This window comes from Littorina saxatilis, linkage group LG1 (assembly GCF_037325665.1).
Source record: "Littorina saxatilis isolate snail1 linkage group LG1, US_GU_Lsax_2.0, whole genome shotgun sequence".
NCBI classification, from domain to species: Eukaryota; Metazoa; Mollusca; class Gastropoda; order Littorinimorpha; family Littorinidae; genus Littorina; species Littorina saxatilis.
Window position 1 is genome coordinate 70519336 of NC_090245.1, and position 19860 is coordinate 70539195.

At 42.3% G+C, this 19860-nt stretch overlaps 2 protein-coding genes and 1 long non-coding RNA gene across 3 annotated transcripts in view; 2 read left to right on the forward strand and 1 right to left on the reverse strand.

Annotated features, from left to right (window-relative positions):
* Positions 1-16343, forward strand: part of LOC138977258 (trichohyalin-like) — a 67098-nt gene extending 50755 nt beyond the window's left edge. Inside the window, exons 32-38 of the mRNA XM_070350165.1 lie at positions 4141-4320; positions 6005-6099; positions 6556-6667; positions 9058-9173; positions 12228-12314; positions 13438-13707; positions 14702-16343. Of these exons, the coding sequence (XP_070206266.1) occupies positions 4141-4320; positions 6005-6099; positions 6556-6667; positions 9058-9173; positions 12228-12314; positions 13438-13707; positions 14702-14972 (1131 nt within the window). The 3' untranslated portion in view covers positions 14973-16343. The remainder of the gene's footprint in view (positions 1-4140; positions 4321-6004; positions 6100-6555; positions 6668-9057; positions 9174-12227; positions 12315-13437; positions 13708-14701) is intronic.
* The window catches only part of LOC138977248 (serine-rich adhesin for platelets-like), a 29808-nt gene continuing 18956 nt past the window's right edge, over positions 9009-19860 (reverse strand). Inside the window, exon 7 of the transcript XR_011459239.1 lies at positions 9009-9132. The gene's annotated coding sequence lies outside the window, so the exon portion shown is untranslated. The remainder of the gene's footprint in view (positions 9133-19860) is intronic.
* LOC138977267 (uncharacterized) lies at positions 16702-18979 on the forward strand. The gene is made up of 3 exons (XR_011459240.1): positions 16702-17057; positions 17653-17817; positions 18866-18979. It is a non-coding gene; the product is annotated as an uncharacterized lncRNA (long non-coding RNA).

The following is a 19860-nucleotide window of genomic DNA, read 5'->3' on the forward strand; positions in this document are numbered from 1 at the left end:
ATCCTGACCCTCATCAGGAACAACATCAATGCCTGTTTGATAGAAACGCACATGGAGGACTCCGAATATCAGGTGATTCGAATCCAGACGAAGACATCAGAATTCCATCTTGTCAACTTCTACTGCCCCAATGATAGACACCTCGCCCTTGACACGATCCCTGCAAAGGCCTCCAACTTCATCGTGGTGGGTGACTTCAACAGTCATTCACAGAGTTGGGGATATGACCACCTGGATCGGAGAGGAGAAGAGGTGGAGAACTGGCAGGACGACAAAGGTCTCATCCTTTTGAACAGTCCCTTTGACTGCCCTACATTCTACTCCAGAAGATGGCACACTACATCAACTCCTGACCTAGCCTTCTGCACGGAAGACATGCACCAGCTAACCAGCAGAGAGGTCGGAGAACAGCTAGGTGGAAGTGACCATCGGCCAGTCTTTTTGACCCTGGGCATGGAGTCCTGCACTGAAGCTTCCTTCCCACGGTGGAACTACAAAAGAGCGAACTGGTTCCTCTTTAGACACCGCACCAGCGAACTCACCAAAGACATCAGAGTCGAGGGTCGAGACATCAACATGGTGGCGAAGGACTTCAACATGAGCATCCTCAGAGCAGCGCGTGAGTCCATTCCCAGGGGTGCCAGGAGAGACTATAAGCCCTACTGGAGCAATGAATTGCAGGAACTGGATGATGATCTGGCAGACGCCAGAAGGGAAGCAGAAGTCAACCCGTCACAAAACAACAACATCCGCCTCCAGGAAGCCAAAGCCAAATTTCTCAAAAAGAAGCTACAGGCAAGACGGAGAAGCTGGCAAGAGAAAACAAGCTCTCTGAACCTTGAGAAGGATGGCAGAAAGCTCTGGAGGCTCACCAAGCAGTTGAATGATGAGAACACCAGCAGAGGAAAGATCACATTAGAAGAGAACGGGAAGGTGCTAACTGGAAAGCATGCTGCCAACCAATTTGCTGAAAGCTATGCAGCTGAGAGCAACCTCCATGTTAGCCCCGAGAAACAGAGAGAAGCAAGAAGAGAGAAAAGAGAGAGACCTGCCAGACAGTCGACAGTGGACGCCATGAGTCAACCACTCACACTCCACGAGCTGCACTCAGCTCTGAAAAAGTCAAAGGCGAAGAAGTCCCCTGGCCCAGACGGCATCACCAACGAGATGCTAACCCACCTTGGTAGTGCAGCAGAGAACAAGCTACTCGAGGTCTTCAACAGCAGCTGGCAAGAAGGATCGCTACCACAACTCTGGCGAGAAGCGATCATGATCCCCATCTTAAAAAAAGGGAAGGATCCAAAGAAGGCCACCAGCTATCGCCCAATCAGCCTCACCAGCTGTGTTGTGAAGACCCTGGAGAGAATTGTGAACGAGCGCCTCAGGTGGTACCTGGAATCCAGGAACCTCCTCGCCCCTGAGCAAGCTGGATTCCGACAGTTCCGCAGCACTGAAGATCAGGTCACTTACCTGGCGCAAGAAGTTGAAGATGCCTTTCAGGAACAGAAGCTGGTCTTCGTCACCTGGATAGATCTTCAGAAGGCCTTTGACAAGGTCTGGAAAGATGGACTCCTTGTAAAACTGCTGAGGAAAGGCGTGTCCAGCAACATGTACCAGTGGATTCGCTCTTACCTCTATAACCGCAGGGCAAGAGTTAACGTCGACCAGACCAAAAGCAAGAAGTTCCTCCTTCGTCATGGCGTCCCTCAGGGCGGAGTCCTCTCCCCCACACTCTTCCTTCTCTTCATCGACGATCTGGTGTCTGAGATGCCCAAGGGGATCAAAGCTGCTCTCTACGCAGACGACCTTGTGATCTGGTGCAAGGAGGAGCACGCAAGTACTGCCACCTACAGAATGCAGCAAGCGGCAGATAGGCTGAACGCATGGGCAGAAGATTGGTGCGTCTCCATCAACAAGGAGAAATCCTCCACCACCCTATTCACACTGTCGCCAAAGCAGAAAGCCGGAACCATTAGGCTTGGTGGAACTCCTCTGAGAGAGGATGAAGAAGCAACGTACCTTGGTGTCACCTTTGACAGGCGGCAGACCTGGAAACCACACATTGCACAGGCAGAGACGAAGGCCCGGCGCAAGCTAGCCATACTCAGGAAGCTGGCAGGTACCACCTGGGGAGCGAACGAGAAGATACTGAAGACAGTATACCAGGGAACAATCAGACCCCACCTCGAGTACGGCTCCACAGCGTGGTCAACCTCAGCCAAGACAAACCTGCAGACCCTTGACCGTGTGCAAAACCAGGCCCTCCGACTCATCACTGGTGCAATGAAATCCACGCCCATCAAGGAAATGGAGAAGCTTACCACCATCCAACCCCTCTGTCAGAGAAGAGAAGCCAAGACTATGGTACAGGCCGAGAAGCTCAAGTGCCTACCCGACCACCCCATGAAGCACAGACTGAGCAACCTCACCAAGAACCGGCTTAAACGGAGCAGTTTTGTACACGAGAGCAAGAGACTTTCTCGACAGTACAGGGAAGTCCTTCCACAGAACACTCTACCTCTGACTCAAGAAGAAGAGGAAACCCCCAAGGCAACAGAGAAACCAGGCATCCAGATCTGCACCAGTGTTCCACATGTTACCTCAGGAGAAGATCAGAATGACACAGCTCGACAGGCACTCACCTTAGCCCTGATCGACGAACAGTACCCAAAAGAGGCGTGGATCCATGTATACACCGATGGATCAGCAACTAACGCCGTGCTCAATGGAGGTGCAGGCATTCTCATCCAGTTCCCTGGGGGACATACAGCTACATCCAGCGTTGCCACTGGCAAACACTGCACAAACTATAAAGCAGAAGCAGAAGCTCTCATGCAGGCCGCCTCCTTCGTTCAGGACTCCGCAGACCCTTGCTACCAAGTTGTCTTCCTCTCGGACGCCCTTTCAGTCCTTCAGGCCCTAGAGAACGACAAACTCCCACAGCTGGCCAAAGCATTACAGATGGTCAGACAAACCAGAAGAGTTGTCCTCCAGTGGATACCAGCACACTGTGGGATACCAGGAAATGAAAGGGCAGATGAGCTGGCAAAAGAAGGAGCCGTGGAAGACCAACCTGAAAACAGTGTCAGCTTTTGTGAGCAGAAGACAATCATCAAGGCATTGATGAGGCCAAGGACAAACAGAGATGACTACCACACAATGTCCAGAGAGCAGCAAGTCAACCTCATCAGGCTGCGTACTGGCCACAACAGGCTCAATGCTCACATGAACCGAAAGTTCAAGCTGGCGCCATCACCAACCTGTGCCTGCGGTCAAGAGGACCAAACAGCGGAACACATCTTACAGCGATGTCCCTTACTAGATGAGGAACGAAAAGAAGTGTGGCCGTCACCAACTCCCTTGCAGACCAAACTATACGGCAGTCGACAGGAGTTGGAGAAAACGACAACATTTATCACCAGTGCTGGACTGATTGTGTAACCTCTGCGAACGCCAAGAAGAAGAAGAAGAAGAAGGTGTAATCTGTGAGCCACCTGCACTTTTGGCAGCATGACCAAGGTCTCTTACATGCCACAATGGTGACACAGGGTGGGACATGGATACTGTCTAGGAGTCAATGTTGACCCGTGTCCATCCCTGCCCCAAAGCGAATCAATTATCCATGGATCATAAATCCAGTGCTCTACCAACTGAGCTACCGGGACCTCTTATTGTAAAAAAAGATCAATAAGCATGGCTACAGAGCCATGATAGACGTTGCTATAATTTCTCTCAGAATGCTATTTGAAACCAATGACATAGTCTGATTTCAAAGTTAGATTTGAAAGTTACCATAAAATTCAATTCTCAAACAAACCTGCTTGTAGGTATGATCGTTCCGCCAGACAGGTGGAAAGGTGGATTACATAGAAACAAGCTTGTCGGGGATCCTAAGCAGTGGTTATAATGGGCAGGTGGTCATTATCAAGAGGTGGTCGTCAGGGCAGGTTTGACTGAATTGGAAATGTGCCATTTATGCCATCTCAGGATACTATAGCATTGAACTTGACTGTTTTGTGTTTTATTCCTCAAAGTTTGCGTCAGAAGAGAGGCTGTTGATTGTATTGAAAATTTGTGGTTTACGCCATCTCAGGATACTATAGCATTGAACTTGACTGTTTTGTGTTTTATTCCTCAAAGTTTGCGTCAGAAGAGAGGCTGTTAGAGCTGCAAGCCAGCATCACGAAACTGGAGGCAGATCTGGCATCGGAGCGGGATCGTAACAAAGCACTGGCCGTCGAGCTGCAGGAAGTAGAGGGCGCTGTGGAAGCCAAGGCTGCTGCTGTGCGAGGAAAACACGAACAGGTGGAGGTTTTGAAGGTCAGAAAAATGTAGAATGTCAGATTTCTGTGTGTGTGTGTGTGTGTGTGTTCTCTGTGTTATGTTCTCTGTGTTATGTCCATCCTTAACCTTCACCGTGCTTCCTGGGTCGTGGACGACCCAGAGCCTCACAAAAGTGTCTGTATCTCTAAAACTATTGGGAGTTTTTCATTACATCTAGTCAAGTTTTGACTAAATGTTTTAACGTAGAGGGGGAATCGAGACGAGGGTCGTGGTGTATGTGTGTGTGTCTGTGCGTGTGTGTGTGTGTAGAGCGATTCAGACCAAACTACTGGACCGATCTTTGTGAAATTTGACATGAGAGTGCCTGGGAATGATATCCCCGGACGTTTTTTTCTTTTTTTCGAAAAATACCTTTGATGACGTCATATCCGGCTTTTTGTAAAAGTTGAGGCGGCACTGTCACACCCTCATTTTTCAATTAAATTGATTGAAATTTTGGCCAAGCAATCTTCGACGAAGGCCGGACTTCGGTATTGCATTTCAGCTTGGAGGCTTACAAATTAATTTATGACTTTAGTCATTAAAAATCAGAAAATTGTAAAAAAAAAAAATAATAAATTATAAAACGATCCAAATTTACGTTCGTCTTATTCTTCATCATTTTCTGATTCCAAAAACATATAAATATGTTATATTTGGATTAAAAACAAGCTCTGAAAATTAAAAATATAAAAATTATGATCAAAATTAAATTTTCGAAATCATTTTAAAAACACTTTCATCTTATTCCTTGTCGGTTCCTGATTCCAAAAACATATGGATATGATATGTTTGGATTAAAAACACGCTCAGAAAGTTAAAACGAAGAGAGGTACAGAAAAGCGTGCTATCCTTCTCAGCGCAACTACTACCCTGCTCTTCTTGTCAATTTCACTGCCTTTGCCATGAGCAGTGGACTGACGATGCTATGAGTATACGGTCTTGCTGAAAAATTGCATTGCGTTCAGTTTCATTCTGTGAGTTCGACAGCTTGACTAAATGTTGTATTTTCGCCTTACCCGACTTGTTGAGACTTGATGTAATCTTCAAACACCTTAAAACCTTTCTATCAACCAATTTGTAACGTAAAGGATTATCTTTGTAAACAAACAAATTAACAATGAAGTCATTTGAACTACACAGTCCGGATGTAGTGGGTCGTGGACGACCCATATGGAATTAAAGAAGGCATTTTACTCATACTGTGTTTATTCCTATTTGGATGGCAGGGGTCGTGTACGACCCATACTCTGCAAAGAGGCGGTAAAGAGTTTACCCCTATTCGGATGGCGTGGGTCGTGTACGACCCATACATTTTACGTTGAATCCTTCTTTAAAAAGTATGGGTCATACACGACCCACATCATCCTGACTGTGTAGTCCAAAGCGTGATCCGGTGAAGGTTAATTGGTGTGATAACATGACAGAGGTGTCAGTTGTCTGTGATGTTCTTTTTGTTTTTCATCTGATCTCTACTTTGCTGCCCATTCTTTTCTCTCTTACTTTTTAGTTTTTGACTTAATTTTTGTAAGTAGAAAGGCAATAGAGTGGGCTGATTTCTTGTGTTTGGTTTCTTTGGGCATGTCTTTGAGCCTGCATGCATGTTCCTGACCGTGGTCAATTCTGCAGACTAACTTGGGTCAGATTTGTAAATGAAGGTTGAGCTGTTTTATTGTTACAGAATGAGGTGAGCAAACTTCAGCAAGTGCTGGAGAGTCAAAAGCAACAGCTGGCTGCCCGAATGCGCAAATCCACAATGGACCTCAAACAGCAAGTGTGAGTGAATTTTGTCACTTATTGTTAATGTGCCGCATTCCGGTGAGTGTGGATTTGTTGCAGTTTTGATTGTCAGTTGTATTTCGTTTCAGTGAAAGTTGATCTATCATTCCTTTTCATGTTTTGTAGATGTTCCTGTGTGTGTGTGTGTGTGTGTGTGTGTTTTGTGCTTAAAATAGCAAATGTATTATTTGGTTTGGAAACTGATATTTTACTAACAACCTTGCCTTACACTAACATAAGTAAATTTGATATAACTGCTTCTATCTTGACAGAGATACAACAGAATCAGTTCTTGTGTGTGCTTGTGTGCGAGCGTATGCATGCTCATGTGCATTTTTGTTTGGTACTTCAGTGGGCAAATATATTGTTTCGATACTGATCATTTTCAAACAAGCTAGCTTCCCAATGACAGAAGCAAATTACGTATAATTTCTGCTGCTTTCTTATTGACAGAGACACAACAGAATCGGAACGACTGAAACTTGCCCACCAAGCTCAACAGATGTCTGTGGAACTAGAACAAGTCAGAGAACAGCTGGCGCTCAAGAACAAAGAGAACTTGAAGGTTGGACATTTTCCTTGCTTTTTAATTACTGTCTCTATTGTTGACCGCCACTTGCGTTAAGTCATTATGAGTGTGACTTTAAGTCAGGATTTGTCTGAAAGTCAGGGGCTTCATAAAGTATTGCTACAAAAATAGGGTCTAAATTGTACAATGGACCCCCCTCCCCCCCCCCCCCCCCTTTTAAGACTTCCAAAAATCTTAAATAATTAGGTCTTAAAAAGAGGTTATATTTACAAAGGCTATGATCTAAACATTTGGAAAAGCAAGCTCTGAAAACTGACAGGGGGGGGGTTTCTAAAAAGGAAGTTCTGTTGTAGTTGAACAGGCGATCATAAGCAGGAAGCCTGTAATGCAGAAAATGAACCATTCACTTCAAACTTCTGAGTCATCCTGAAATGGAAATCCAAAATCAAATAGACTGCCAGTGTTCCAAAATTCAGAATAAGAAAGGTAAGTTATTGGAACGTTATATTTATGACGAAACGTTACGTTACGTTCACTGATTTATTTATTTTTTTTTAATTCTGAATTTCAAATACAAGAAAGGTTAGTTATTGGAATGTTATATTTAAAACAAAACGTTACGTTCACTGATTTTTGACTCACATGCGAAGCAAAAGTGAGTCTATGTACTCACCCGAGTCGTCCGTCCGTCCGTCCGTCCGGCCGGCCGGCCGGCCGTCCGGAAAACTTTAACGTTGGATATTTCTTGGACACTATTCAGTCTATCAGTACCAAATTTGGCAAGATGGTGTATGATGACAAGGCCCCAAAAAACATACATAGCATCTTGACCTTGCTTCAAGGTCAAGGTCGCAGGGGCCATAAATGTTGTCTAAAAAACAGGTATTTTTCACATTTTCCCCATTTTCTCTGAAGTTTTTGAGATTGAATACCTCACCTATATATGATATATAGGGCAAAGTAAGCCCCATCTTTTGATACCAGTTTGGTTTACCTTGCTTCAAGGTCAAGGTCACAGGAGCTCTTCAAAGTTGGATTGTATACATATTTTGAAGTGACCTTGACCCTGAACTATGGAAGATAACTGTTTCAAACTTAAAAATTATGTGGGGCACATGTTATGCTTTCATCATGAGACATAATTGGTCACATATGATCAAGGTCAAGGTCACTTTGACCCTTATGAAATGTGACCAAAATAAGGTAGTGAACCACTAAAAGTGACCATATCTCATGGTAGAAAGGGCCAATAAGCACCATTGTACTTCCTATGTCTTGAATTAACAGCTTTGTGTTGCATGACCTTGGATGACCTTGACCTTGGGTCAAGGTCACATGTATTTTGGTAGGAAAAATGTGTAAAGCAGTTCTTAGTGTATGATGTCATTGCTAGGTTTAGTTATTTGACCTTGACCCTGAAGGTCAAGGTCATGTAAAGGTCAAGGTCAAGCATGTGAGTCGTATGGGCTTTGCCCTTCTTGTTTTATTTTTTTTATCTGAATCTATATATATACGACTAGTGTCTGTGTGTCTGTTCGCGATGCACGGCCAAACTCGGTGGATCTTTTTCAAATTTGGAGACCGTATTCACCTACACCCCGGACACAACCTCATCGATGAGATATTTCAACACGTGCTCTCAGCGCGCAGCGCTGAACCGATTTTGGTTTTTCTCTGGATCCATTCCCAGTAACTCTTCCTTATCTTCTCCAGTGTTTTCAGCCGCGTTTATCTCCCTTCCTCCGTGCGGTGCACCGGCAAAGCCGGCGTACACCCGGCATAGCCGGGTCCCCGGCACAGCCGGGTATTTGGCTCGACTTCTTCCCGGCGCAGCCGTACCCGGCGAAGCGGGTATTCATCTAGTTTCATATATATTATATATAAAAAAAAAAAAAATTACAATTTTCAGATTTTTAATGACCAAAGTCATTAATTAATTTTTAAGCCACCAAGCTGATATGCAATACCGAAGTCCGGCCTTCGTCGAAGATTGCTTTACCAAAATTTCAATCAATTTGATTGAAAAATGAGGGTGTGACAGTGCCGCCTCAACTTTTACAAAAAGCCGGATATGACGTCATCAAAAGTATTTATCGAAAAAAAGAAAAAAATGTCCGGGGATATCATTCCCAGGAACTCTCATGTCAAATTTCATAAAGATCGGTCCAGTAGTTTGGTCTGAATCGCTCTACACACACACACGCACACACACACACACACACACACACACACACACACACACACCACGACCCTCGTCTCGATTCCCCCTCTATGTTATAACATTTAGTCAAAACTTGACTAAATGTAAAAACAAGAAAGGTGAGTTATTGGAACGTTATATTTATTACAAAACAAAACGTTACGTTCACTGATTCATCCTGAAATGGAAGTTAACACTGATCTGTGACGTTGCTGTGTGCGTGCAGCTTCAAGAACAGGTGGTGACAATGGAGGACCAGGTACGAGAGCACTCCTCCAAGCTGCGCAGCACCCAGGTCACCCTGCAGCACGAGGAGGAGATGCAGACCAAACTCAGTTCCAGGTAACATGTCCAGGCATGCTGGGTATCTGGGCTGACGTGCACAAGAAAGTTATCTGCCAAGTGGGAGCCAGCCACCTGTTCAGATTGGTTGAAATCACATTTAAACTTTAAATTTCAAGCAATCCGACCCCGCGGCTGCATGGCTTCCACTTGGTTGATAACTTTCTCGTGCACATCAGACCGGGAGTTCTCTCTCTGCCTCAGAATTGTTGAGTTACCTTTGAGTTTTTTGGACCCTCTCTATCAGCCTCAGGGGGGAATCGAGACGAGGGTGACGTGGTGTGTGTGTGTGTGTGTGTAGAGCGATTCAGAGAAAACTACTGGACCGATCTTCATGAAACTTGACATGAGAGATCCTGGGTATGGTATCTCCAGATGTTTGTTTCATTTTTTTGAGTCACTTGAGAAAAAGTGACTCTATGTAATCGGTCAGTGTTAGTCTGTCCGGCCGGCCGTCCGGCCGGCCGGCCGGCCGGCCGTCCGTAGACACCACCTTAACGTTGGACTTTTCTCGGAAACTATCAAAGCGATCGGGCTCATATTTTGTTTAGTCGTGACCTCCAATGACCTCTACACTTTAACGATGGTTTCGTTGACCTTTGACCTTTTTCAAGGTCACAGGTCAGCGTCAAAGGAAAAATTAGACATTTTATATCTTTTCTCGGAAACTATCAAAGCGATCGGGCTCATATTTTGTTTAGTCGTGACCTCCCATGACCTCTACACTTTAACGATGGTTTCGTTGACCTTTGACCTTTTTCAAGGTCACAGGTCAGCGTCAAAGGAAAAATTAGACATTTTATATCTTTGACAAAGTTCATCGGATGTGATTGAAACTTTGTAGGATTATTCTTTGCATCAAAGTATTTACATCTGTAGCCTTTTACGAACGTTATCAGAAAAACAAGGGAGATAACTAGCCTTTTCTGTTCGGCAACACACAACTTAACGTTGGGCTTTTCTCGGAAACTATAAAAGTGACCGGGCTCAAATTTTATGTGAACGTGACTCATTGTGTTGTGAATAGCAATTTCTTCCTGTCCATCTGATGCCTCATATAATATTCAGAACTGCGAAAGTGACTCGATCGAGCGTTTGCTCTTCTTGTTTATAAATGTCTTTGATGACGTCATATCCGGCTTTTCGTGAAAGTTGAGGCGGCACTGTCACGCTCTCATTTTTCAACCAAATTGGTTGAAATTTTGGTCAAGTAATCTTCGACGAAGCCCGGACTTTTGTATTGCATTTCAGTTTGGAGGCTTAAAAAATAATTAATGAGTTTGCTCATTAAAGTTGTCATTAAAATCGATTTTTCGCAAACAGATTTAAAATTGATTGCATCGTATTCTTCATCACATTCTGAATCTAAAAATATATACATATGTTATGTTTACTCTTAAAATGTGATCACAATTAACGAAAATAGATTAATTAGTCTTACGATTAAAATTTAAGAAATCAATCCAAAAAGGATTTCATCTTATTCTTTATCATTTCCTGATTCCAAAAACATATAGATATGATAGGTTGTATTCAAAACAAGCTCAGAAAGTTAACAAGTATACAGAAAAGCGCGCTTTCCTGCTTAGCACAATAAGCTACCGCGCTATTCTGGCGTGTTAGTTTCACTGCGTTTTGCACGTGGGAGGTGAGCGATTTCCTTCTCGCGGGGATTGACGAAGCTGTACTGTCTTGGTGAAAAAATACAGTGCGTTCAGTTTCATTCCGTGAATTCGACAGCTTGACTAAATGTAGTTATTTCGCCTTACGCGACTTGTTTCTTTTTAATCTCTTTCTCTTTCTATGTTTACTGTTCTTCCTGGATCAGGAGTTGAAAGGGCAAAACCACCTAATTCATAGTGCTGTCGAAGAATTCCCACCTTTTCCCAAAGTGCATACTGGATGCGCAAATTCTGAAATGAATTTACAGAACCCTGACTGAATGAGACCAAGACTAAGCTCAGGTTTTCAGCTTGTTTTTTTATTAATATACCGTAAAATCCCCAGCAAACGCCCAGTATCTAGCAAACGCCCACCCCCCACTTTTGGCCAAAAGTTGTGCAGAGGGGTCACTACCTAGCAAACGCCCACCCCGGTTTAAAAAAAGACACGTTTTAAGACAGTTGGTCTCCTTTATCTACGATTGGTGCACATTGTTCGATGGTTCGCCTCTTTTTTTTTCTTTTTTTTTTTTTTTTTTTCTTTTTTTTTCTTCTTTTTTTTGGGGGGGGGGGGGGGGGGGGGGGGGGTAAAATTATGTCATGTCCCACAGTGAAGTCGTTCAGTGACGTTTTTTAATGAGTGTTTAACACTTCTCTCGTTGACAAGCACTTGCCTTCTATGTTCAGCCATGCCGAAGCACAAATCCTATATAGCGACATACAAATTAAAAGCCCTGAAATATCTTGAAAACGAAGACAATCTTTCGGTATGTGCCCTCGAGTTTTCTTCCAGAAGCTGAGAGTGGAGACGACAGTGAATACGATGATGTTGACTTCGAAGGACTAGAATGAGCCCCACGATCATCAACCCTACCAGATCTCCAAACAAGAGAAGAAACTGTGTTTGTGCTGACGTTATTCTGAGAATTAGAAGAATCAAGGTCATTTGTGTTCTTTTTTTTTTCTTTTTCTTTTTTCTATCACAAAACGTTGATCTTTATTTGTGTAAACAAACGGTGTATTTTATTTATTTTTCATTCAAATGGCATAAATCACATGGTTGTATCGCTTTATTTGTCTCGTGAAAATGTGATGACACGTTATCTTGCAAAGGGGTGTATACCTAGCAAACGCCCTCCCCCTACTTTTACCCGAATTCTGTGCGGAGGGGAGGTGGGCGTTTGCTAGGGATTTTACGGTATATCTGTGAAGAGTTCTTTCTAGATCTATTTCCATCCCGTCTCTCTCTTCCTTTTCTTCTAGTGTGCTTGATCACCACATTGGTGTGTAAGTGACATAGACACACAGAGTTAAGTTTCTGATGGCGTACTATTTCCACATTCTCGCTTTTGACGTAATTATATATGACAAAAAAATGTGTGTGTGATACCAGGTTCCATGAACAAGAGGAGGAGCTGCGGAAACTACGAGCCTTCCTGGCTGGTAAAGCAGAAGAAGAGGGAGACGGAAAAACTATGTGGTAAGCCAAGCGTTTGTTACACAGCGTGTGCTCAAAAATGTGTTCATTTAGTGTACTGGCCGAGGTGACCCTCGTCGACATGATCTTTGGACAATTAGATTCCCACATTCTGTGAGTATATTTGGATTTATTAAAAAACAAAATCCTGGTAAGATTTGCTGCAGAGAATTTAAGAGAAAGCAAGAAAGTTCTGCTTGTATGTGCTTTGGGGGGGGGGGGGGGGGGGGAGAGATGATGAGGAAGGGTAGTTTTCACTCTAGCCTCTCCCTTGCTAAAGTGTGTGGCGTCATTAACTCATTCAAGGCGCAGCTAAATTTCCCCTGTGTTCCCTGCCAACGCGCGATTTAGAGCCATTTTGAAAAAAATATTAAAAATCAACAACACAAGATAACCTTACATACCTTATGTTTTTGCAAAGTTTGAAACTTACTCTTTTAGAAAATATATGAAACATTTGAAAGTACATACCTTTTGTTGTCTTCATATCCACGCAAAATATCCAATTTGAAGCAAAACAAAAAAACTTTCTACGTCATGGGTTCATCATACACAATGTCATGATCGACACTTGCATTGCCCGAATCATCACCCAAATGATCGTCCATTGGCACAAAATCGTCACCAGAATCTAAAATATCATCTCCACTATCATCATCACTGAGGTCAAGATCAGAACCGTACTGAATAACACGTTCTAGCACTCTTTTCAAGTTACTACGTCTCAGCAGAACGATCCGCCATCTTGGAAAAGTCAAAACACGTGGGTCGCACACCGTCAACAAAATTTTTATTAATCCCAACAATTTAAGGGAAGGAACTGTTTACAGTGAATGGTACCACTGTAGACAGATAGAAGTTCATTGCAGGGGTTGTTTCCCTTGGTCAGCAGGACCGTTTACACCGTTAAAAATTCGTGATATCCGTCGGAACTCAAGTGCCGGCACGCAGCCAACGCTAAACACAGATGTCGGAATTCCAGTTCCGACGCGCCTCGAATGAGTTAAAAGGAATCCTAAAATTCATGGCTCCTTTTGATGATGAAATATTCTATAGTTTCATGTGTCCTCAACGATGAATCATAAAAATGCTTCAGTATATTCTTTCTGATTTTTTTTTTTAACAGGAAAGAGATGAATCGTGTGATGCAAGACCTGAGTCGACAGCTCCTAAAGCACATGGACGACGTTCGCACCAGCGAGAAGGGAAGGTCTGAGAGGGATGACAAGCAGGTGCAGCGTCTGAGGCGAGAGCTCAGTTCTCTAGAGTCACAGCTGAACGCAGAGAAAGCTCTTCACACCATCACCAAGAACGCGCTGCAAGCACTGGAAGAAGATTGCACACGTCTTCGCCAGCAGCTTCACAACATGCGACGTCGTGGGTACAGCCAAGAAAGGTTTGTGGATTTTTTTTTTTTTTTGCATCAAGGGTACAGCTAGGAGAGGCTAATGGAATTCATTTTTATTGAGTCACTTGAGAAAAAGTGACTCTATGTAATCGGTCAGTGTTAGTCTGTCCGGCCGGCCGGCCGGCCAGCCGTCCGGCCGGCCGTCCGTAGACACCACCTTAACGTTGGACTTTTCTCGGAAACTATCAAAGCGATCGGGCTCATATTTTGTTTAGTCGTGACCTCCAATGACCTCTACACTTTAACGATGGTTTCGTTGACCTTTGACCTTTTTCAAGGTCACAGGTCAGCGTCAAAGGAAAAATTAGACATTTTATATCTTTGACAAAGTTCATCGGATGTGATTGAAACTTTGTAGGATTATTCTTTACATCAAAGTATTTACATCTGTAGCCTTTTACGAACGTTATCAGAAAAACAAGGGAGATAACTAGCCTTTTCTGTTCGGCAACACACAACTTAACGTTGGGCTTTTCTCGGAAACTATAAAAGTGACCGGGCTCAAATTTTATGTGAACGTGACTCATTGTGTTGTGAATAGCAATTTCTTCCTGTCCATCTGATGCCTCATATAATATTCAGAACTGCGAAAGTGACTCGATCGAGCGTTTGCTCTTCTTGTTTTGTTTGCGCCCAGGATACAGCCAGGAGAGGATAGTTTTTTCATATTGTCCTTTAGATGCAATTACTTCTCATAATCTTACTGAAAGCACTTTCATGCATGGTTGCCTAGATATATTCTAGTTCACCACTAAATCTTTGTGTATGTACTGTAGAAAGTCAAAGTGAAGCAGGGATGTCGATTGGTGTTGCAGTCAGCTAATGGCCTAAACTAATTCATTCATGCAGTTATGTGCAAGACACAATACCAGATAGATGCAAGTTAGATCATTTCGAAAGCTTTTAGAAAGCGGTGATGCAGAGGACAAGGAATTTTTCCTTTTGTTGCCAATTTATTCCCCGCTTTTTTTCCCCCTTTTAGGAAGCAGAAAAGTCGGATGGAGGAAATCAACGCCATCATCGCTCGTTCGCAGACACGTGCTCACGCCATGATGTCTTCAGGAGCTTATCTTGACGGAACGTTCAAGCACCTCAACCCGTCTCGAGACTTCAACGTGTCCGTAAACAACGCTAGCGGGGAAGCTTCTCCGGACACATCCCTGGCTCTCAGTGATGCCTCTTTCTCCAGCATGTTCAACAACTCTTTCCTCAACCTCTCTGGAACTTTCCCCCCTGGAACTCCAAGGCAATAGGGTTGTGGATTGAGGATTGAAATACTGACACACGACAGTACTGAACTGTCACAAAAAAGTTCGCATTTACTTATGGTCGTCTTGTGAAATTCAGTCATGCGCTGTTGCTTAAATCTAACAAAGTGAAGTTTTGTATGATGTTCAACATGAGTTGTGATCTCGTTTTCTTTCACAGTGGATTTCTGACTGACCAGAGTCTGAAACGAAAATTGTTTCCACTTCCATTTCTCTAAACCTTCCGCAGTTTGAGGAATGTTTTCACTGAAAGAGAGATTTGCATTGAAGGAAAGAAAAAGAGGAATAATTAATGTGAGCTAACCTGCACAGGATCTATGTATCTCAAAGCGACAAGTGTAAGAACTACTCTAATCATAGCAAATGTGACTGAACAAGATGCCAATGTGAAGGCATGTTTTAATCTCTTTTTTTGGGGGGTGGGGGGGATGTTTTTTACCATGACGAAACTTGAAAGGTGCAATGATATTGCAATTCAGACCAGCCAGAAAGACGTATGTGTAAACAAATGCATGTATGATGTGAATAGAGTGTAGAATATGCATATTGATGCTCACATATTTATTGTGAAACACAGAGGACTACACATAGTTGCTGTTTATCACAGTGGATAACAAAGGGTGGCTGTGAATAATACTCCTTGGTAAATTGCGGAGTCCACTCTGAAGTTTTGCTGTGTTCAAAACACATTTTATGCTTTACACATTTATAAATCACATTGTTAGATATTAAATTCATCTACCTCACAGTCTGTTAGTGTTTTGGGTGTTGTTTTTGGTCAGTACTTTCAGTGGTAAGCTTCTGTAGTTGAGAAAGAAATCATAGTTGCTGAATTTTGTGTATGAAGATTTTGCAAAGAACTGTAGACTAGCGAACACATTTATAAATCACATTGTTGGAAATTAAATTCATCTACCTCACAGTCAGTTAGTGTTTTGGGTGGGTTTTTTTGGTCAGTACTTTCGATGCTTCTGCAGTTGATAAAGAAATCATAGTTGCTGAATTTTGTGTGTGAAGATTTTGCAATGAACTGTAGATTAGCGTGCACGAATCTGTTTTCCATGGTGCTTCAAATTTGAGCTGAATCAAAGATTTCTCGTCTTCCTCGGTTCCATATGACTGCATGCTTTTGTAATAGCACAATTTCCTTCAGCTTGAAGTTACGCACTTTTGTAATATGTAACAACAAAATCATTTAGTACGCTAGTGTTTAGCATTAAAAGCGTGTGATTTGCGAAACCAAACATTTTTGCAGTGTTTACAAGGAGTAGCGCTTAGCTTGAGAGTTTGTGCTTTTGGCATTTAAGTGTTATTGGTGCATTTAGATTGGACCGTCTGTGCCAGTGTAGTTAATTTTTTCTTTTTTTTTTCTGTGTTCACAGCAACAAGAGAACCTTGAACGGTTGAAAACGACGTTAAACACCAAATAAAGAAAGCAACAAGAGAGTTTAACAGCAACAGTAGCTTGGAGTTTGAAGTGTTCTATGGAGCCTGTGTTTTGCTGATGTGCATAATTTTCACTCGAGACATATGATTATGAAAATCATATGCATCATTTGACCAAATAAGAATTTTTCTCTGCCATGACTCCCAGTTGGTATTTTGATTGCATAATAAACAAGAATACAATTTGTACATGAATTGCTTTATAATAGAAATGAAAGAAAACCTCTTTCTTTGGCATATTAATGTGTTTCTAATAGACGATGTTCGGAAATAACAAGGGAAGCAACCGCGTTTCAAAATAGTGTCTGCGTACGAGTTGCGCCGCCTATCACCGGGTCAAAGGAAAATGGCTGCGAGGTTGACATAAACACATTGTTGTGGGTGTTTTAGATCGAATTCGTCCATTTGCTGAACGTTATGGGCCTTAAACGTTGTGCATGGGGAACATGCACATCAGATTCCAGATATCCTCATCGATCCCCAGGTGTACGCTTTGTACCGTTTGTAAAACCCACGAAAGTGTGGAATCGCGAACGATGCCTGCGCTGGATCAAAGCATGAGGTCGACCCCACAGTCAACTCAACAATAACAAGATCAAAGACTGGACTTATGTCTGCACAAAAGTAAGTGACTTACTAGCTTATTGTGCGTGTTTGAATCTAATATTCTAGTTAATTATTGGTCTTCTTCAACCCGTTTCGAGTTGTCACAAAGAAAATGAAATTGAAAGTGAGCAGCAGAATCACACCACACATTCATGCAAGTTATCTAAGACTAAAGAGTAAGACATACACTTACTGACTTAGCGAAGGTCAATGTTCATTTGTTTGTTTGTTGTTCTTGTTTAACCATTTACCTTGTCAGGACCATTTGCATGTTGTGATGGGAGTAATCTGAGAATTACATGCAGTTGACACTGCCCAGTTAAATGTGCACTCAGTTATCTCCCTACTCAGTTTAACGAAATCACAGAGGGAGAATGTTAAAAAAATGAAGATGAAGCAATAACTTGCTCACTCTATGATACTAATTTTGTCACACTGAGTGACAGTATAAATTAAATATTGCACTTTGAGTTTTCTAAGTCTTATTCTGATGGGCCGCTGTTAAGAATAGCAGTCTACATTATTTTCACTGTTCAGGACTATAATATGTGACAGATATTATAAATGCCTCCAGTCCACTTTTTTTTTTTTAATGAGCCCTTTTTTATTGCAGCTTTTTATAGATGGATGGCCAAGTGAGGAGAACCCTGACCCTTTGAGTGCAGGTACATCAGAAAATGATCAACCAAAGAAACGAAAGCTGCCCTTGAAGCGTTCTCAGCCCCCATCCCCCAAGATTCGGAAACTTACAGCCGCACGAATTCTTGCTTCTTTGGGGGTATACAATTTATTGAGATTATTTATTCTTTTAACCCTTTTTCACATTTGTTATGTGTATGTGCAGGTGTGTATGGTTAGTGCTGGCTGTATACCACTGGTTTTTAATTGTTCAAATCTTTCTTATTCATCACAAAACTTATCGTTCACAGTAGTGTTGACAATATCGAGAAAAAGACTTGTTTTGATTGAAATAAAAATAGTTTTTTCAGGTGAATGGTGAACATGACAGAAAAGTCTGGGAGCTTACAGAACAAACATCACCGACTGCATGCAAGTTATCACCGACTGCATGCAATTAACTTGCATGCAAGTTATCTAAGACTGCATGCAAGTTATCTAAGACTGCATGCAAGTTATCTAAGACTGCGTGCAAGTTATCTTGGACAGGTAGAATACTTAAACAAAAGTCAATGTTCATTTGACTTGTTTGTTGTTCTTGTTTGAACCATTTACCTTTTCAGGACCATTTGCATTTTGTGATGGGAGTTATCTGAAATGTCCACCAAATACCCGTGTGACTTGGAATAATAGGCCGTGAAAAGTAAATATTCGCCGTAATGGCTTGAGATTTACTGGCCGATGTGAATGCGTGATGTATTGTGTAAAAAATTCCATCTCACACGGCAGAAATTAATATGTAAATCGCCGTGAGCTCTTGTGAGAAGGGGCGATTAATAAATGTCCATTATTATTATTATTATTATTATTATTATTAAGTACATGCAGTTGTGCACTCATTTATTTCCTAGCCCTACTCAGTTCTACAAAATCACACAGATGTAACGCATGCAATCTTTGTAATTTTGAAATTGTCTGGAACTGCTGGAGCACTTTTGCTTTGTTATGTTATTTTTTTTATTTACCTTTTTGTTATTTAATTTTTTCTTTTGTGTGTATGTGCATGTGTGTATGATTAGTGCTGGCGGTATACCACAGGTTTTTAGTTCTTCAAATCTTCCTTATTCATCACCAAATTTCACGCACAGCAGTGTTGACAATATCAAGAGAAGACTTGTTTTAATTGAAATAACATTATTTATTTTCAGGTGAATGGTGAACATGACAAAATGCATCAGAGCTTTCAGAACAAACATCACCGACTGTCATTTTCTATGCAAATTGCAATGTTTTATAAAAAGAATAATGGGATATTTGCTTGATCTTGTGTCTTTCTTTCTTGTTTATTGTGTGTGTATTTCTTAGGCATGCGTGTGTGTGTGGTTTTGTCATCAGAAATCAGAAATATAAACGGACTTGCATGCGCAAGGGAAAAACTGACAACAACAAACGTGTAACCAACAGAAGACAGACTCAGAAAAAAAATGATACATTTTAATTTTCCAACGCTAGATGATGAAATAAATCACTAGTGAGTCACACTCACAGAAAAGTACACATTTGAAATCAACTTACTCGCCTTTGCAAGTACAGTATACTGACAGGACACAACTCCTTTTGTCAGAATCAACTGACGTCAAAATAGCCCACGGGTAGTAGAACGCAGCTCCACTAACTCTAGTAACTGGATCTTTTTCCCTGGTGCGTGGTCTCACTTGTGCCTTCACTGCGAAATAGCCAGGCGTGTCGAAGCAGACTACCTCTATGCTCTTAACAAAGCCGTCCCTCATCATAGAAAAACCTTCGGATTTCTGAGGATCCCTCACCGTCACGCTTCCAAACGAGCATTGGTTCTTAATCATGTACGAGATTGCATCTAAGTAATGGAACTCGGGTAGAGCAGATAAGTCGGCACCTCCCGAGATCAAAGTGGGATTCGATAGGCGAACCTCGCCGTCAGTCAGTTTCGCTTCGATCGCTTCCCATCGGTCTTCCATCAACCCATCTGGGTCCACTTCCAGAGACACTTCTTTAGCAAATTGGCACAATTCTACTAAATCATGTTTTTTTTCTTCCGGACACAATAACTCCTCTTTGAATCAAAACCTTTTGTAGCACTGCCAGTGATATGAGTGAACGTGAAGCAGCCTTGTTTGCCCGTGAAATAAGCGGCGCAACTCTGATTTTCCGGTACTTCTTACCT